A 19,707-nucleotide genomic window follows, 5' to 3' on the forward strand; every position below is an offset into this window, starting at 1 on the left:
CTTCCCTAAATGACTGATTTTAAAAATTGTAGAAAGTGTTCAAAGTCATTAGTAATCAATAAATATAAAATTTTTTAATTTCTTTTTTTAAATCATGGAATAAGGGGCACCTGGGTGGCTCAGTGGGTTGGAGCCTCTGCCTTTGGCTCAGGTCATGATCTCAGGGTCCTGGGATCAGGCCCCACATCGGTCTCTCTGCTCAGCAGGGAGCCTGCTTCCCTTCCTCTCTCTGCCTGCCTCTCTGCCTACTTGTGATCTCTGTCTGTCAAATAAATAAATAAAATCCTTAAAAAAAAAATCATGGAAAAAGTTCTATATAGGTGGTATTAGAGAGAATAGTATAATGATTTCTGTGTACCCATCTTACAACTTGAACAGTTATCAGCTCATAACCAGCCTTGCTTTGTTACTGTTTCCACCCACCACCCAGACTGTTTTGAAGCAAATATCAATCATTGATTCACTTCATTTATATACACAAAGAAGTGGATTTCAAAACAAGGGTGTTGGGTGCCTGGGTGGCTCAGTCAGTTAAGCATCTGCCTTAGGCTTGGGTCATTATCCTAGAGTCCTGGGATCAAGTCCTGCTTGGGCTCCCAGCTCAGCGGGGAGTCTGCTTCTCCCTCTCCCTCTGTCCTGTGTTCATGATCTATCTCTGTCTCATACACTCTCTCCCTCTCAAATAAATAAAATGTAAAAAAAATAAATAAATAAAGATAAATAAAACAAGGATGTTGGTAAAGTGGCAAATATTAAAAATAACGGTAACACACAGTGCTGGAGTGGATACAGTGAAATAGACACTCTACTATGCTGGTGGTGGGAATTACCATTTGTTGTAAGTTTTCTGGAAGGCAGTTTGGCATGGAATATCACAGAAACTTAAAAGTGTGTATTCCCTTTTGCCTAATGATTCTACTTTTGGGAATTTACCTTAAGGGAATAATAGCTATGTACACATATGTTTATCTTTAAGAATGTTAATTAAAAAGGACCTCAGTTCCAACATCAGAGAAATGGTTGCATAAATTATAGATCATCCAGATAAGGAAATACCAGACAGTCATTACAAATTATGTTGAAGGTGAATACTAAGAAAACATTTACAGGGGTACCTAGCTGGCTCAGTTAGTGGAGCATGACACTCTTGACCTTGGGGTCATGAGTTTGAGCCCCATGCTGGGTGTAGAGATTACTTAAAAATAAAAGATAATAAAAAGGGCACCTGGGTGGCTCAGTCAGTTGAACAGCCAACTCTTGATTTTGGCTCAGGTCATGATATCAGGGTTGTGGATTGAGCCCTCCGTGGGGCTCTATAGTCAGCACAGTCTGCTTGTACCTCTCCCTCTGATCCTTCCCCTGCTAGCATGTACACGCTGTCTCTCAAATAAATAAAGTCTTTTTAAAATTTATTTTTATTTGATTTTTTAAAAAGACTTTATTTATTTGACAGAGAGAGATAGTGGGAGAGAGCATAAGCAGGGGGAGCAGCAAGCAGAGGGAGAGGGAGAAGCAGGCTCCTTGCTGAGCAGGGAGCCTAATGTGGGACTTGAGCCCAGGACCCTGGGATCATGACCTGATCTGAAGGCAGACCCTTAACTGATTGAGCCACTCAGGCACCCCTAAATAAAGAAAATCTTTAAAAAATAAAAATAAGGGGGCACCTGGGTGGCTCAGTGGGTTAAAGCCTCTGCCTTCGGCTCAGGTCATGATCCCGGGGTCTTGGGATCGAGCCCCGCATCGGGCTCTCTTCTCAGCGGGGAGCCTGCTTCCTCCTCTCTCTCTCTCTGCCTGCCTCTCTGCCTATATGTGATCTCCGTCTGTCAAATAAATAAATAAAATCTTTATTTTTTTTTATTTTTTTTTAAAGATTTTATTTATTTATTTGACAGACGGAGATCACAAGTAGGCAGAGAGGCAGGCAGAGAGAGAGGAGGAAGCAGTCTCCCCGCTGAGAAGAGAGCCCGATGCGGGGCTCGATCCCAGGACCCCGGGATCATGACCTGAGCCGAAGGCAGAGGCTTTAACCCACTGAGCCACCCAGGCGCCCCTAAATAAAATCTTTAAAAAAATAAAAATAAAAATAAGGGTGGCTGGGTGGCTCAGTTGGTTAAGTGACTACCTTCAGCTCAGGTAATGATTCTGCAGTCTGCTTCTCCCTCTGACCCTCCCCCTTTTTGTGCTCTCTCTCATTCTCTCTCTCAAATATAAATAAAATATTTTTTAAAAATAAAGTAAAAAATGAAAATAATAAAAATTAAAATTAAAAATCTTAAATAATTTTTAAAAATATTTTATTTATTTATTTGAGAGAGAGAGAGTGAGTAAAAGAGAGCATGAGAGGGTAGAAGGTCAGAGGGAGAAGCAGACCTCCCTGCAGAGCTGGGAGCCCCATGTGGGACTAAATCCCAGAACTCCAGGATCATGTCCTGAGCTGAAGGCAGTCACTTAACCAACTGAGCCACCCAGGTGCCCTTAAATAATTTTTTAAAGAAAGAAAAAAGAAAACATATCAAGTAAAAGGAAAAAATTTTGTAAAACAATATGTAGCATATGATCCCAGTTTTATTTAAAAGTTACAGGTATTTGTAGGAAACTGATTAAAGGTAAATATATCAAAATAGTAACATTGACTATATCAGGGTGATTTTTGTGTTATTCTTTCTTTATGTATACTTTGTTTCAGATGTTTTACAATGAACATAACTTGCTTTAAAAAAAAAAGATTGTATTTGTGAGAGAGAGAGAGAGTGCGCACACAAGCAGGGGGAGTGGGAGGCAGAGAAGCAGACTCCCCACTGAGCAGGGAGCCCGATGCGGGATTTGATCCCAGAACCCTGAGATCATGAACTGAGCCAAAGGCAGCTGCTTAACTGACTGAGCCACCCAGGCATCCCCATAAATTGCTTTTCTAATCAGGAAAAACAGTCCTAATTTAAATACAAGATGTAGGTGTCGGCCAGAAGGCTGTGTAGTAGTATGGTTTGACCTGAGGCTCTACACCCCCTAGGAATCCCCCTGTTGACCAAAATAACATATTAGGGAGAATTTTCTTGGTGTTGCTAAGAGTGTTGTAGGGAGGGAGAGGCCAAGCAGCAAGGAGGGCAACTGAAAGGCTCCGGTCCTTGTCTAGGTATGAAGGCAAGGGCCTCATCAGTGGGCCGATGGGAAATCAGTGTCCTTTCCCAGCTTCCTGTTCTTCCCTGTCCTGGATCTCAGGCACCCCTAAATAAAGAAACAACCCGTGGTGTTTGCTAGCCCCAAGTCCATTGTTCTCTTGGCCTCTGTCCTAGGTTAGGGTTAAGGCAATTGTGAGCTTAAGAAGGTAGAAGGAAAAGGGCTAGCTAGCTAGCAAGCTGTCTGCCTTTTTAGAGTATTCCCAGCCCTGTGAAAAGTTGGAGACGTTCTTTGTGCCCAAAGGTGCCTGTAGCACCAAGAGTGTTTTTCTGGCTTGACTTTGTACCAAGTAGCCTTTCCTATACCAGGTACTTGGCCTCTATCCGCTCTTCTGGTTGGGTTCTAAGCCCATTTGACCCCTTTCTTCCTTCATTTCCTGTGACTGGAGTGGCATCCCCAGTTGGAATGGTTCCCTCCTTCCATATAAGCAAAACAAATCTTTGGATTCTCCCTGAGGCGGAATGCCTCCCAGAAGTGACTCCCCTACAAGGCTGCCTTACTGGATCAACCAGCACAGGGCAGCCCAAATATGTGAACTCAGGAACCAAGGCAGTCCTCTGATCCACAGCGTATCTGGGAAGCAGATGTGCGGAGTGAGACTGGCACCTTTCTGTATCACCTCAGGGTTCCCCGGGCACAGAGGAACATGTCACATTTCCTCTGTTTCCTGCTGGGGGGAATTTCTCTATGCTCTTTCTCCCCCTTAGACCCTGTCTGAGAAGCCTGAGTGGACAGAGGGTCCACTCTACGTGAGGGCTGGAAGAAGAGCTCTTTGTGTGCTAGGAATTTGAGGGAAGCCTGGATGGCCACCCTGGCCCCATGCCATAAAATGGTTTATTGGCCATATACTATAGATTTATTCATGTTCCTATTTAATCCCAGGATGCCAAAACATCTTAACATATCTTACTCATGTATTTTTTAACAGCAAATTGAGACAAATTGACATACCATACAGTTCACCTGAAATATACAGTTCTGTGGTTTTTAGTATATTCAGAGTTGTGCAGTCATCACCATAATCAGTTACATCACCTAAATAGAATCTCTGTACCCATTAGTATTTTCTCCCTATTTACTCCCAGCTTCCTCTACCCCAGCCCTGGGCAACCACTCATCTATTCTCTATCTCTATGGACTTGCCCATTCCAGACGTTTCATATAAATGGCATCACACAATATGTGGTCTTTTGCGACTTCTTTCACCTATCCTAATGTTTTCAAGGTTCATCCATGTTGCAGTGTGTGTCAGTGCTTTGTTTCTGTTTGTGCCTGAATACCATTCCATTGTGGAGATAGACCACATTTTGTTTCTCCATTCACTCACAGATGGGCATTGGGGTTATTTGCCCTTTTTTGATATTGTGAAGAATGCTGCCGTAAACATTCACGTACAAGTTTTTGTGAGTCCCTACGTTTTTCATTTCTCTTGGGTATAAACCTAGGAGTGAAATTTCTAAGTCACATGATTAACTCTGTGTTTAACTGTTTGAGGAACAGCCAGCCTCTCATCCAAAGCGGCCATGTACCGTCTTAAAATCCCACCAGCAGCAGATGAGGTTTCTGATTCCTGTGCAATCTCATTAGTGTGTGTTAGTATCTGATTGTTTTATTATAGCCACCCTAGCGGGAATGAAGCGGTATCTCATTGTGGTTTCGATTTGCATTTCCCTATGATTAATGATACCGAGTATATTTTGGCCATTTGTATATCTTCTTTGGAAAAATGTCTGTTCAGGTAGTTTGCCCATTTAAAAAAAATAGCTTACCTTATTATTGAGTTGCAGGAGTTCTTTATCTATAGACATAGCATTTAGACACACATCCCATATCAGATGTATGATTTGCAGAAATTTCCTTTTTTTTGTGTATTGACTTTTCATTTGGTTGGCGGTACCCCTTGAAGCACAAAAGCGTTTCATTTTGGTGAAGTCCCTTACTCATTTCTTTCTTTTTTTTTTTTTCCCTTTAGATTTTATTTATTTATTTGCAGAGAGAGACACAGCCAGAGAGGGAACACAAGCAGGGGGAGTGGGAGAGGGAGAAGCAGGCTTCCTGCCAAGCAGGGAGCCCGATGCAGGGCTCGATCCCAGGACCTTGGGATCACGACCTGAGCCAAAGGCAGAGGCCTGACAACTGAGTCAACCAGGCGCCCTGTGTCCCTTCCTCGTTTTTTACTGTGGGCCAAACAGGCAGAAATGGCAAGGGGCAGAAATAGCCAAGTTCAGACTGCCTCCATTCAGCAATAGTGGATGCCCTTGCGCAGGTAGCAGTGCTCCATGAGTAAGAAAACCAGTATGATTCTGGGGAAATGGGAGAGCATAGATGAAGTCCATATGAACAGCAGGTTGGCACTGCTACACAGAGAGTGATCCCCAATGGTCAGGACGCCATGGGCATGAGATGGGAGAGCCGTCCAACATGGCGGCGCAGTCTCTCTGGAGGCCAGAGAGACAGCTAAGAACTGGGTGTTTGGGAGGATATACTTTGCCCAATGTCTGAATCCATGATACATCGTCTCGTTTACCATGCCTCGGTTTGTGTGGAGTCATGGGTGGGAGGGTCAGGGAGGGGGTTAGCTTTGAAGTTGTATCAAGCCGTTAGTGAGCTGATGTGAGGTGTGAGGGGGACCTCGCTGGGAAGACAGACTGAGTCTTTCCTTGCCATCGGTCTTCTCAGGTGCCCATCACCTGGAGAAGGAGAGCCCTCCTTGCACTTAGAAATTCAGAAGCAGGAATCCCAGGCTAGTCCCATTGTCAGCCCTGAGGGAACTGTAGATTTCTGATTGGCACCTTCCAGAAGCCTGCTGTCTCAGAACCGAAAGCAGCTTTTGCTGACATCTGGTCCTTCTGGGACGCTGATACTTTTATTTATACAGTGACACTCTCATCCCCAAATAGATTCTTATTTTTAACAGGCTTGCTCCCTTTGAGGGATGCCTGAGGCTCCCAGCTTTGCTCGCTGCTAGCTCAATGTAAACCCTGCAAAGACAGGAAGGTCTCTGGCTTGTGCCTGAAGAGAGGAGGGACAGTCACCAGCCAGGAAGTCTAACAGCTCTGTCTTTACATCCGGAGTCGGAGCTCAGCATTCATCTGGCCTCCCTTATCAAGCTCAGTTCCAAAGGAAAAGCTTCCAATGAGGCGTAATTACTGCCCCTCAGTGACCCAGGGAGGAGAGCAGATAAGAAATGGAGGCTGAAGAGACCCTGATTCCCTCCTCCACTGCCCCCTACCAGTCTACTGCCCATTCTTTCAGCGGGTCCCCTTGCTTCTTGTCTTTCAGCTACCCAACATGTTTGGCGACCTTCGGTCCACGTTTATTGCCTTGATGATTGGATCCTATGCCTCATCCGCAGTCACCTTCCCTGGGATCAAGGTGAGGATGTGGCCAGCCTCCCCCTCTGGCCCTCATGTCTGAGCTGAGGTCCGTCCTGAGGCTCCTTCAACCTTCTCTGAAGAGGGCAGTAACTGTGGGAGCTGGGGTTGCCCCTCCTTTACCACGCACACCTGGGAGGATGCACCTGGGCACCACCGGGGTGAGGAAGGAAACCACCAGGCTGTGGGGGAGGGAAGATTCAAGCATATGATGCAGGGCGTTACTGCAGGCCGCCTTTGCATTTCTGCCATCTCTGGGCTGCGGTAGAGAAAAGGCTGAGTTAGTCTGTCTCTAGTCAGCTACCCCCTCACCAACCCCTCTGTTGTTACTGGGCTGTTACTCCCCATTGGCCGGAGCGGGGCTCTTGGCTAAGTTGGTTCAGCTGTTTCCCTCCCAGGCAGGATTCTGAGCCCGTGGAAGTCACGGCAGGGTCAGGAGGAAGCAAACACCTCACAGTCCATCAGTTCCCAGTTTCCACCCCAAATACTGTTGCTCTTGTCGGGCTTCAGGAGCGGTTTCTCCCACCTCTGGCTTTAACACAAGTCAAATCCCCTTTCCTGCAGTGCAGGGCAGGGAGTCCATAGATGAGGAGAAGGAATCACAATGTGGGCTGGCCACCAGGGAATCCAGGCACTTGGAGGGGGTGGGGCCGGCCATCCTGTAGCCTTCTAGGGATTCTCACACTTCTGGAGTGTAGAGAAGCCTCCAAGTTCCGCCTCCACCTCTTCTTGCTGTCTTACTGCCTCTGCCCTGCCGTCTTACTGCCTCTGCCCTGCCCTGCTCCCCCACTCCTCTCGCCAGGAGTGGGGGAGCTGGGCAGCAGTCTGCCAGGACACTGGGGACTGTCATGTTGGAAATAAATGGTGGCAGTGGCCACAACAGCTAACAGCTACCACGCTCAAGCTCTGTAGGCTTCCCACCTGCCAGGCCCTGTCCCTCTGAGCATCCCACCTGCCAGCCCCCACCACAGCACCAGGAGGGCACATGCCAGTGTTCCGCTCACTTCACAGAGGAGCAAAGGGAGACATCATCTGTTCATTCCTGAAATATTTTTTGGCATCTGCCACGGACACTCTTCAAGGCCCGTCAATGGACGAGGCTAGCAGGTTCCTGTTCTCAGGGAGCAGACTGATTAGGGACAAGAAAAGGAATCAAGAAGTCTGTAATCTCAGCCAGGGCTGTTCCCTGGCAACTAGTGATGTGACAGTGACGGGGGCAGTCAGGGAAGGCCTTTCCGAGGAGGTGGCATTTGGCCCGAGTTGGAGAGACAGAGGGTTAATAAAGTGCCAGGGCAAGCTGGGATTATTGGAATGCAGGGTATCTGATGACCGGCCCCCCGGGCTGGCAGGGCTGTGCCTTCTCACGCCACAGCTCAGCGCAGAGAGAGGAGGGCTGCAAAATGCCCCCCGCCCACCCGCCTGCCTTGGCTTCCCTCTGCTAACTCTTTCCCATGGCCCTGTGCCCACCCCATTGTGCCTGTCAGGTCATCTATGACTTCGGTGTCTCCTTCATCATCATCCTTGTGGTCTGGGCAAGCTGCTCGGGATTGGTTTTCCTCAACTGCTTCTTTAACTGGCCCCTGGAGCCCTTCCCAGGGCCGGAGGACATGGACTATTCGTAAGTGGACACAGTGTCTGCCCCTTACCTCCTCCCTGGCCAGGGTCCCGGGGGGCACCGGTGGACACTGTCCTGTGGCCTCCAGGGTGAAGATCAAGTTCAGCTGGCTGGGCTTTGACCACAAGATCACAGGGAAGCAGTTCTATAAGCAGGTGACCACGGTGGGGCGCCGTCTCAGCGTGGGCAGCTCCATGAGGAACAGCAAGGAGCAGGCAGCACTGCAGGAGGGCCATAAGCTGTGCCTGTCCACCATCGACCTAGAGGTCAAGTGCAAGCCGGACGCTGCAGGTACCCACCTCACCAGCCTCACCTTCAAGTCCTGCCTAGGATGTCACCAGGGGGGTCTGCGCTCATGCCCGTACCTCAGCGCTGCGGGGGAGACAGCCAGTCCGACCTGGAAGCCCCAGCCCTCTTCACTGGGGCCAGCAGCCACCAAGGGCTCTGTGGGTGCTGTCCCAGGCAACTGCCACTGCGTCCCCAGAGGGCAGGCAGCTCCCTGCACCTGGGTTTACAGATGAGCACACTGAGGCCCCGAATGGGTGAGGAGCTCATCCAGCTCAGCTCCCACACCCGGGTGGCCCAAGTCCAGGGCCCACGCATTGCACTTCACGCAGGCCCATCCCTGCATCCAGCACGGGGCGATCTGGGAGGCCAAGCGGGCCTCCCTATATGGCCCGCTGAGCCCCCGGACTATGGGTGGGCTGTGGCCCCAGGGCTGCGGGCCGCGGCCCCCCTGAGCACCGCCGCTCTCCCCCACAGCGGCGCCCTCCTTCATGCACAGTGTGTTCAGCCCCATCCTGCTGCTCAGCCTCCTCACCATGTGCATCACGCAGCTGCGGCTCATCTTCTACATGGGCGCCATGAACAACATCCTCAAGTTCCTGGTCAGCGGCGACCAGGACGTAGGTAGGCAGCCACCGGTGCACGGTCCCCCAAGAGGGCACCTGGTGAGCGGTGGGGACCCTCTCTCGCTAGAGGGGAGGCCCACCGCCTGCGAGGTGCTAGGCCAGGCTGGACCGGAAACAGCAGGCTGAGAAGGCTTCTCCACGGCCAGCCCCACTGCTTCTCTCCCGTTGCCATTAGAATGTCCTGGTTTGGGCAGGGAGGGAGACGGAAATAACACATGTGTTCAGGGTGTGGGGCGCATGTTTTCCATTGCCTCAGGGGCACCAGTGACTTACGTGTTCGCCAACGAAAACAGTGTGCGGGATGGGGGGGTACTTCAGCTGACGGGCAGGCCGACCCAAAGCCCAGCACCTCCCCGCCTGGGGAACCCGGAGGCCAGGCTTGCGGAGAGGCCATGTGCCCAGGGGCAGCACCCCCCCGCCCTTGGCCCGCCCCAGGACCTGCCCCCTGAACTGGGTGGGCAGGGCGGGCCGGAGGCTTCCCGGTGTGGGTGATCCCGTCCAGGCTTGTTAAATTTGGTAAACAGAGGTGATACTGCATGGCCACTTTTCTAAAACAGTACACAAGGTCTCCAGCTGATTAGAGGTTTGGATTCCACAAAGAGAATCAGTACTTCCTCAGGGCCTGAGCTGAGTCAGCTTTAGTCATCCCCAAGCGGGACAAACAGTCAGTAAATCCTTTTTATTGGCAGCCCCGTTGGTGTGCAACTGTTTGTTGGTTTAATTGTTTTTCCCTAGGGGAGGTTACACTAGACATCGCAAGGAGTCAAATACAGTTTTTAAAGGGGGCGAGAAATCGAGCTTTAACAAAAGGGAAGGATGATGAAGGGACCCAGACAACATTGGTTCCACTGTGGAAAGGGGCGTCCTGCGACCAAGTGAAGTGGAGAAGCACGGGCTGTCATGTGCCTTTGGAAAATTTTGTAATGAGCTCTGACACAGTAAAGGCCCTAAGACAGCCCCAGAGGAAAGAGTGAGCTCTTTAGCTTTGTCTGATGATGTGTCCCCAAATTTCTACCACAGAACATTTTTACTGTGTAACACTCATTAAACTCTGTGGGCCGCACTTTGGGGAAAGTTGATGGATCATGTCTAAACAGCCTCTGTTACAAAGTCAGGCCTGGAGATGCAAAGCCCCTGGAGTGTGCAGGGAAGGGCCTGCGCTGGCTTGGGGAAGGCAGATCTCCCTGCCACTGAGTCGCGGACTTTTACTCCAGGTCTCTAAGAAACCTTTGCTGCCGAAGAGGGATTTTTTTCCAACTGTTTCCCACATTCAGAAAGTCAATTAAAAAAAAAAGTCAATTTCAAGAAGTAGAGAAAGTTGGGCCAGGAAATTCAATCTGTAGCTGATAGGGCGTTGGTTTTCCCCGTTCTGCTCCTGTGAGCTCCTGCCCCCACATCCCCCCAGCCGGCTGTTCCCCCGAGGGATTGCCTTAGGACCAGGGAACTGGTGGAATGCAGGGTCTCTGAGGGAGGCCTGTGGTGTCAGACATTGTCGGGGTCAGGGCGGATGCATTGCCCCTCCGCAGCCCTCCCCTCCCTCTCTCAGAGAGTCCAGCTGGTAGGAGGGAACTGACAGAGCAGGGTTCCTGAGGGGCTGGGTTTGCTGAGCCTTTGGCTCGCACACCACTTCCCCATCCTGCTGCTCCGTAGGCACCACGGGCCTGATTCACCAGCCTGCCTGTGACGAGGCCCCGGCTGCACATGACTGAGGCCTCAGCAGACAGGAAGCCCCCAGCTGATGCCTGTGCTGGGGCTTACCCGCCTCCATTCCCAGAAGCCTGGCTCAAGCTCGGCTTCCCTCCCCACACAACCCCCCCCCCCCCCCCCCCCCCCGCCCTGCCCCCCCCACCGCCCGCCCTGCCCCAGGCGCTCTGAGAGTCAGATCTTGGTGGGAAGTGGCATGTGTGCTGGGCCCAGAGCTAGCCTGCTTCCACCCCGATCCCCAACATTTCCCTATAACAACCTTTGAGATTTCTGCTCCTAACCTCTCTCCTTTCTGCTTTTTTACTTTTGCTTTCTTGATGCAGTGATGGCCACTGGTAAGCAGCAGGATTGTCAGAGAACACTGCAACATCTCCTCCAGACAGTCTTTGTTTTACCAAAAAACATCCCTCTTGGCCAGGACTGTGGGTGGGGGAAGGGGCAGTCAACTCAGCTTCTGTTTGCCTGAAAAAAAATCCCCGTCATAATTTGAAGGCTCTTTGAAGATTGGAGCCCTTACATCAGAGCTCCAATGAGTGAGCCTTCCCAGTATATTTCTAGAGGCAGAAAACTAACAGCTAGTCACACATGAAGCCTCAGTCCCAAGCATTGGTAATTTTGTGGTTTCCAAGTCATAGACGCTTCTTGGAGCTTCTTGGGGAAGTCATTGTGACATACTGGATTTCATTAGCCATTTCTTGGAAATAAGCAGAAGATGTGGAGAAGGGAATGGGGTGCTGGCCTCTTGCTCCAGCTTTGATTTCAGAGTTTAAAGTGTCTAGGCCCACAGTGACCCAGGGGGCAGTGTGTGGAAGACCCCAGGAGGGTCTGTGAAGTCTCAGACTCTGCCCGGCTCCTGCTCCGGGCTTCATTGCCCCCCCCCCCATTGACACAACCCATTTTCCTCCCCAGTTGGCCTCTACACGTCCATCTTCGGTGTCCTCCAGCTGCTCTGCCTGCTGACAGCCCCTGTCATTGGCTACATCATGGACTGGAGGCTGAAGGAGTGTGAAGACGCCTCAGAGGAGCCTGAGGAGAAAGATGCCAACCAGTGCGTAAACAGTGTCTGGGCCCCAGCTCCTGGCCCCCCGAGTCTGCTGTGAGGCAGGGACAGGGTGGGTGGCTTAGCTTTTTTGAAGTAAGCAGGAGAGGCGAGAGCGGGTCGTGCCCAGAGCTGCTCATCAGGGCTTTAAGGCACTCTCGCTCTCAGGGCTCAGCCTGCATTTAAGTGTATCACTTCGTTATGAAGATTCTTTGGTCCTCGAAAGTTAGGATGTCCCTGGGCTGGACGAAAGAAGGGGAGGAAGCGGAGGAAGGTCTGTGTGCAGACATTGGGTGTCCGGACATTCTGCTGTGAGGCCTGCACTCAGATGAGCGGCATGATGGCCGAGCGATGCTGACGTGGTCGAGGTCGAGGTCGGTTCCCTCCATGGGAGGGGTACGTTGCTCTACCCGCAGTGCGCGTTCCTGGATCTGTGCATCATTGTCAGGGTTCAGCAAGGTACTGAGCCCCGCTTTTGTAAGGGTTGGGCTCCAAGATCAGAGAATGAGTTAAGTGCCATCTTCCACGACTCCACCTTAACATAATAAGCAGCTGTTGATTGCTGTAGGCCCTGGGCCAAACGCTTAACACAGCATCTCAGTTAAGCCTCACAACACCTCTATGAGGTGTGTGCTAAGGTTATACCCATTTTACAAATGCGGAAACTGAAGTGAGGAGTTTGAGGAGTTTGCTGGGGGTCACATAGTGAGGAAGCGGTGGGCGCGGGACACTCCGTAGGTCTCTAGCACTTGGCATTAATCCTTGGATGTTGAACAGTTGTCCGTGGGGTATCTGTGTGGGCGGTGGGCCTGGAATCGGTAATGGTGAATTCACAAGGAAATAATTACAGAGAATGCTCTGTTATCTAGGTCAGGTCCTAGAGCCAAGAGACTGTTTGTGCCCATTCCGGTTCCATCTGCTGCATATTTGTTTCTCCTTCACCCCCTCCTGCCCCCAAAGGGGAAATCCACTCCCTCCCTTATTTGACTTATTATCTGGCTTATCATGCGCTTCCTGCAGGATTTGGGTGAAGTTGGAGCCAGTTCATGTGGGGGAAATGAGGCTTTGCCACATCCTGACTTGGGCACACTCCGCTCTTTGCCTCGCCATCATTCGTGCTCGGCCTTCACTGAGGCAGTGTGGTGTGTTGGTAGCTACGTTCTCGTAGCCGACCTCTCCACTGAGGTGCACACTCAGTCAAGAGTGTGCAGTGGGAGTGTTCCGAGTGCCGGTCTAGCCCTGGCAGTCCCTCGGACATGCTTGCATTAGTCTCGGAGTCTTGCGTTGTCCACAGACCATGACTCCTGAAGCCTGACTTCCTAGGAGAGCCCACCCTCCTCCAGGGACCCCTCAGCTCCAGCATGTGCTCTTGTCTCCACAGAGGCGAGACGAAGAAGAAACGAGACCGGCAGATCCAAAAAGTCACCAACGCCATGCGGGCCTTCGCCTTCACAAACCTGCTGCTCGTGGGCTTTGGGGTGACCTGCCTCATTCCCAACCTGCCTCTACAGGTGGGTGTGGGCAAAGGAGAGGCCAGGTGGGGTATGGGACGGTGAGACTTAAAGGTACACGATGAGTCATAGAAGCCATCCACAAAGACAGTGGTGACTTTTGTTCATTTAATCCAACCAAGCAATCAACCAGCCCACTGTTATTTACCAAGGGTTTCTTACCTGCCGGGCTCTGTGCTTGATGCTGGGGGTGAGCTCTAAATGAAACTGGGATTGCCTTTCACCGAAAACTCTTTTCTATGAGGGCATATCATGCTTCATGGCCTTTTGGGATCTTGCATACCATGAACACCACCATCATACCATTCCCTGGAACTACATGGGGCAGTCGTATGGCTGCTTGGTTTTGCATGTGTCCAAAGAGGTCTGGCCAATCTATGGCCTTGATGGGACCATATGCTTCTCTGGTATAAGAGTGTCTGCAGGGTGTTGGTGTTGCAGAGAGTGGGAAAGACAGTGATGATCACTTGGCATCCGGGTTCAAAAGCTTAATTCCTTTCCGTAAGATTTCTGATGCTTTTGAAACCGGACTTTTGGCAGAGATTGGAAGCAAAGTAGATATTTGTCACCTGCCCAGCTCTACCCTTGGATCCGTGAAAGTGTTCTAGAGCCAATCCCCAAGTTTATGAACTTCAAGGGGTCATAAGTGACGGCGGTGCTGCCACATGGGTTAACCCAGTCCAGATAGTATCTTGGGCCAGGTCCAGAAGGAAAGTGAGAGTCTCTTCTTTTTGACAAGGGGCAATGAAGTGCATTGAACACCCAGGTGTGCACCACCCATGGGTGTTCCGTGATACGAATCTGTATCCATGCCGACACTGTCTGTGCAGACCACAGTAAACCATCGAAGGCTTGGGAAGAGCATCCTCGTGTCCCTGGTGCCCTCCCAGCTTCCTGGTAGAGAGCTGCTCTCTCTGCAAGGCTGGCCGGTCAGGGGACCATGCTCAGTAGGGTTAGTCACCTGCTTTTTGTTTTACTTAGTTCTCGTTGAAAGAGAAGTTCTGAAGAGGCAATCAGACATTTGAAGTGGGAAGGGGGAGCCTTCGCAAGTGCGCACATGCACAGTCGGGCACAGCCCTCTTTCGACACTGTAGAGAGCAGTGCCCCCTCCACCTCCCACATTTGGGGAACAGGTCCTGGCTGCTAAGCAGGATGGCAGGACTGTGTGCAAAGGACAAACAAAGGGTCCTGGTGGCAAAATGGCCAGCTCTCATGATTCTTGGGAATCATCTACAAGTGCTTCTCAGACCTTTGCTCAACCTGCCAGTGGTGGCCTTTTGGAGAAGCTGAGCTTTCCTCAGGAGGGAAGAAGGAAAACTAGCTGCCTATGGGACCTGGGTGACCAGGCACAGAGATCTCTGGGCACAAGCCTCAGGTCAGCAAAGGCAGGAGATCAAGTCACGATTAATGACCTCCTGTGTAGTGCTGTGTCTATAACATATAGAACATTCTCGGTGGAGGCGGGAGGGGCCTTTACTCAGTGTTTGCCAATTTCCATGGTGTAAATGCTTCCATTGTGGCTGATTTCAACCAGCATGAAGTCACTGATCATGGAGGAATGGGACAGAGATTCATGGGGACACGCCATCATGCAGTACTCCCGCCAATACTGTAGGAGAAGTAAAAAGCTCCCGAGCACAGATAATAGTAAAATGTAGTAAACTAATCAAGGAATGATGAGTTTTGAATATCTGTTAACGTTCTTGAATATAACTTAATTGTAATTGTAAGTTTACAAATTTAATTTTTAGTCATGACTGTCTTTAATAGCTGGCTCACAAAATTCCTGAAAATTCAGGAATGGGCCCTAGAGATCTGGTGCGAACCCACACTGGGTTGCCAGTGCTCCCACTGCTCAGGACCCCAGCAACTCTGAGGACCCTCACACTCTGCTCTCCCTCCCGCAGATCCTCTCCTTTATCTTACACACGATTGTGCGAGGATTCATCCACTCTGCTGTTGGGGGCCTGTATGCTGCCGTGTAAGTGCCGGGTGGTGTGGGTGGCCTGGCGCCGAGGGTAGGGGAATGGCCTAGGGGGAGGTTCGTGGTGGGACGGAGGTCCTGAAGGGGCCAGCCTGCCATCTCGTATCAGGGATGGGCACCAGATTTTTGTTGGCTGTGTCAAGGGACCGTCACACCTGGCGGGAGGTGGGTCAGCGGGCAAAGACAGCTGGGTGCCCACAAGCCTTGGCATCTAGCACGAAGTCAGTTCCTCAAGCCAGGGTCAGTGCTCATTACTGCCTCTGGGCTGCCACTCAGCCGTGTCCTGGGACTGCCCCTGGCTGCTCACAGGAAGGGCAGGGGTGGGCTCTGGCTGCCCAGAGCTGAGCATTGATGTTCCGATGACCCCCAGGAGGGGCAGTGACACGGGTAACTGAGCCCACAGTGTGGTAGACTGCTCTCACCCTGAGTCTGAAAGGGCCTGGTTCTGCCCACAGCCTTCTCAGGCCTGGGCTAAAATGAAACCTGCCTCCTTTTCCAAGAGGCCACATGTGCAGAGGGAACCACCACAGCCATCCTTGCCCCTTCGGCTGGGGTTTGGCTCAAAGTGGAACTTGGGGTAGCGCCTGGCTGGCTCAGTCGGTGGAGCATGCAACTCTTGACCTCAGGGTTGAGTTCGAGCCCCACGTTGGGTGCAGAGATTATTTAAAAATAAAATCTTAAAAGAAAAAAAAAAATAGAACTCAAGCACCATATGCTGTGTGTCTCTGCTTGAAGACCCATTGGTTCCCCACTGGGAGTCCCTTTCTGCCTCTGGGGCTGCAAAGCCTGACGTCCGCTGAGATTTTTTCAGAATTCGGCATCCCACGGGGGTCATTCTAGGTCTGCACCCAGTGCCAGAAGGAAGTTGCCACCGTCCAGGCAGAATGTGCAAGTCCACCAAGAGTGTGATGCCGAGTTTCCGTGATTACACAACGCTCCTCTAGATGAGGGCGTAGCTGAGCCAGGGCCGTCCTCCGACCTGTTCCCTCGGCCCGGTTTCCAAGCTGCAGACTTCTTCTGGCACCACTCATCCCACTCAGCTCGTCCAGCGCCCCCGTGGACCTGGGGCATACATGGGTTGGGTGGGATCCTCCAGAATCTGGGCCCTCACTGGTCTGAAAGAGAAATTGACAGACACAGATCTGCTTAGCAGAAACGAATCGCAAGCAGGCACCCCACCTTCTCTCAGGTGGCTCCCGCCTCTGCTCTGGCACCTGACGTGCTGCCTGGAGGCCCCAGGACACCCGGGGCCAGGCTGGGGCTGAGGGGCATTCAGAAAGCCTGAGAGTGGCACCTGTGGTGACAGGTCCTCTGTTGTCCCGGCAGGTACCCCTCCACCCAGTTCGGCAGCCTCACGGGACTGCAGTCGCTGGTCAGTGCACTCTTCGCCCTCCTGCAGCAGCCCCTGTTTCTGGCCATGATGGGTCCCCTCCAAGGAGACCCTCTCTGGGTAAGAAGGGTCTGGGGCAGTGGGGTGTGGGCATCTGCCCCACTCTGCAGACTCAGAGCTAGGAGGCATCCCTTAGCAGCTTCTGGAGCCCCAGCAGTAGACAGGTTGGAGCTTTGGTTAGGATTGATTCAGGGTCCCCTGGAGACTGGGGGTTGGCCAGGAGGAGAAAAGTATCCTTTCTGGACCTGATGTTGGGGTAGCCCTCCCGCCGAAGGTTGTAATTCCTTACCAGGTACTGTGAGCCTGCCCCAGTCCTGGTCCCAACCCTGGATGTTCACATCAGTAGGTCAGAGGTGGGAGCCTGGGCCCTGAGGGCTTCCTAGCGGCTGTGGACACTGGGAAACTCGGACGCTGGAATGTGGAACGACGGGCCCTTGGACCGCTTGAACCTTCCAGTTTCAGTTTTTCCTTTCTTCTCCTGTGACCTCGCCTTTTCCAAACAGGAGTGTGGGGAAGGGTCTTGAGCCAGGCCCCGCAAAAGACCGCAGCTCCTGCCCGGTCCTCCACCTCGCGTGATGGCAGCTCTCATTTCTGCTTCTCCAGGTGAATGTGGGGCTGCTTGTCCTGAGCATGCTGGGGTTCTGCCTCCCCCTCTACCTCATCTGCTACCGGCGCCAGCTGGAGAGGCAGCTACAGCAGAAGAGGGAGGATGACAAGCTTTTCCTCAAGCTGAATGGCTCCTCCAATCGGGAGGCTTTCGTGTAGCGCCCACCACCTCAGAACTATGGTCTCCTGCCCTTGCTTCAGTGACTCATCAGTGTCCTCCTCCCCATCCCAGAGGACCTCCGTGCACCCTCGGGATCCTTGCCTTCACATTTTGGAGTCCACGCTCCCTCCCAGGGCCCCAGTCCTGCCTTGGAGCTCTGCAGCGGAAGGACGGGAGAGGGCCTGGATGTGCGATTTTCCTAGTGCCGGAAGCAAGGGCTGCTGTGGGCTTTGCTCTGCCATCCTAGAGGGGCCCTTGGGCTTTGAGGCTCAGTGGGGCCTGCAGGGGGAGCAAGAAGGAGCCCTAGCAGACAGGCTCTGTCCCTCATGTGTCTGGATTCTGCCTCTTGCCAAAGCAGTGGGGTCTGCCATCTACTGCCTGCCACCTGCCTCTCGGCCGCATGCCCACTGGCCACACCTGCCCAAGGACAAAGGCTCTCACCGTCTGCAACCCCTCGCCTGCCCCTCGACCTCCTCCCTTGGCCAGTCGGAGGCTGCCTGAGGAAGGAAGGACCCGCTTCCTGTTGTTGGTGCTAACTCCTTTGTAATTCCAGCCCCCTGTGGCCTGTCCATGACCTGTCCTCCTGTTCTAGGCCTGTGGAGAAGCTCCTCCCGCCGGCTGAAAGCCTGGGGAGGGGATGGAGGGCTGGATAGTCAGGCATCGCTTAGGAGCCAAGGACAAGGCTAATGAGCAGACCCTCACCTCCTCCCTCAGGGCGAGGAGTGTTTCCGCTGCCACCCTCCATCCAGCCTGTGACCTGAAGGGAATTAAAACAGCACCAACAGGGCACCCCTGACACACACAGCTGTTTTTATGGGGGTGGAAGTCAGGCTGTTGCTGACAGACATGGAGGGCCAGGCCTGACTGGGGAGATGGGGTTGTGAAGGGCTTAGGGGTGTGTGTACTTGTGGGATGTGTGAGAGGTGTGTATGTGGGGTGGTTCTGAGGTGGGGGTTCTGGGTGTCTGCCCTTAACCTCCCAGAGCCGTGGGACAGGCAGCCCAGGCCTGCCACAGGCCCAGGGTCCCGAGGCTGCCTTGCTCTGGGCCTGGAGCTTGTTTGAGGCCGTGGGGTTATAGTGCCCCCTGCTGGCAGGCTCCTCCAGGGCCCCGTAGCTGTTTACTTGAGAGAGGTGGCTCTCTTCCAGGCTGGCCTGGCTCTCCAGCCACCCGCCTGACTGCCCCCAGAAATGGGTCTGAGACTTCCTGGGAGCGCTCAGCAGGGTGGGTTGATTTTTAGGTTTATACTTTTGGGTCTTTTAAGTTTTAACAGACTCCTTTTTATAAAGCAATAAATCCCATTTTTCCTCCTGGGAAGGGATGACCCTGCTAGCATTTTCAGTTAATGGCTACACGTGCCTGTTTTGAGCTTGAGAAGAAAAGGCAAGACAAGATTTTCTGCCGCTGACCAGCCCCAGTCCTACCCGGTCACTGCCCGTCTCCCTGGGTGACTGCCATCTTAGGAGCTGCACTGGTCAGGAAAAGACCTCACTGCCCCCACCTCACCCCCAAACTGGGCTTGTGCAGATATCTTAAAAGTGGGGACCACCCCTCCTCTGCTGTTCAGCCCAGCCACACCACGAATCCTGACCCCTTGTATCCCCTACTCAGCTTTCCCACCCCTGGCTCAACCACCCTGAGGGTTCCTCCTGAGCTCAGGTCACAGGGTGACACCAAGAGAGTCTCAGGTTCAAAGAGACAGGCAGAACGCAGTGAGGGGAACTTGTGGAGAACAGGAAGGGGCAGACCCAGGCCCAAGTCTGAGCTCTGCATGAACCGTTGAGCACCTCGTGCACACCTCATTTTCCTGGGCTTCCGTCCAGTCCACTCAAACACTAAAAAGCAAAAGAACATATGTTTAAAATAAATATTTTTTAAAAAGAGAGAACTAGATCAACATTTCCCAAACCATTCCTCAGAACACTAGCTTTGTAAGATGCTAATTATTCTAATTTAAGAAATCACGGTCAGGGGCACCTGGCTGGCTCAGTCAGTAGAACATGTGACTCTGGATCTTGGAGTTGTGAGTTCAAGCCACATTGGGCACAGGACTTGAGAGAAAAAGAAAATGGTCAAATTTGGGAAAGGCAGAGTTAAAGTCAAGCACGTTTTCTTATAGCAACAGGCATTTGTTGGACTTCTGTCATGTTCATGGACGTGTTGCTCCCCAGGACCAGGTGCAGTGTGCTGCAGAGGGAGCACTGGTTTTAGTAGTCAGAGCCGTCCTCCACGTGCAGC

The 19,707-nt window shown here is 52.0% G+C and overlaps 1 protein-coding gene across 3 annotated transcripts in view; it reads left to right on the forward strand.

Moving 5' to 3' along the window:
• LOC111151362 (solute carrier family 43 member 2) overlaps nucleotides 1–18,273 on the forward strand; it is a 40,281-nt gene extending 22,008 nt beyond the window's left edge. Inside the window, exons 5-14 of one of the 3 annotated variants that reach the window (XM_022509333.1) lie at nucleotides 6,460–6,552; nucleotides 8,036–8,169; nucleotides 8,255–8,457; nucleotides 8,929–9,075; nucleotides 11,105–11,116; nucleotides 11,691–11,829; nucleotides 13,202–13,331; nucleotides 15,239–15,312; nucleotides 16,642–16,765; nucleotides 17,309–18,273. In XM_022509333.1, coding sequence (XP_022365041.1) covers nucleotides 6,460–6,552; nucleotides 8,036–8,169; nucleotides 8,255–8,457; nucleotides 8,929–9,075; nucleotides 11,105–11,116; nucleotides 11,691–11,829; nucleotides 13,202–13,331; nucleotides 15,239–15,312; nucleotides 16,642–16,765; nucleotides 17,309–17,470 — 1,218 coding nt within the window. In that variant the 3' untranslated portion in view covers nucleotides 17,471–18,273. The remainder of the gene's footprint in view (nucleotides 1–6,459; nucleotides 6,553–8,035; nucleotides 8,170–8,254; nucleotides 8,458–8,928; nucleotides 9,076–11,104; nucleotides 11,117–11,690; nucleotides 11,830–13,201; nucleotides 13,332–15,238; nucleotides 15,313–16,641; nucleotides 16,766–17,308) is intronic. The other 2 variants (XM_022509331.1, XM_022509332.1) reach the window with 2 other exon arrangements.
• Nucleotides 18,274–19,707: the final 1,434 nt, after the last annotated feature.

The sequence above is a fragment of the Enhydra lutris genome, unplaced genomic scaffold (genome assembly GCF_002288905.1).
Source record: "Enhydra lutris kenyoni isolate GAN:26980312 unplaced genomic scaffold, ASM228890v2 scaffoldscaffold26, whole genome shotgun sequence".
NCBI classification, from domain to species: domain Eukaryota; kingdom Metazoa; phylum Chordata; class Mammalia; order Carnivora; family Mustelidae; genus Enhydra; species Enhydra lutris.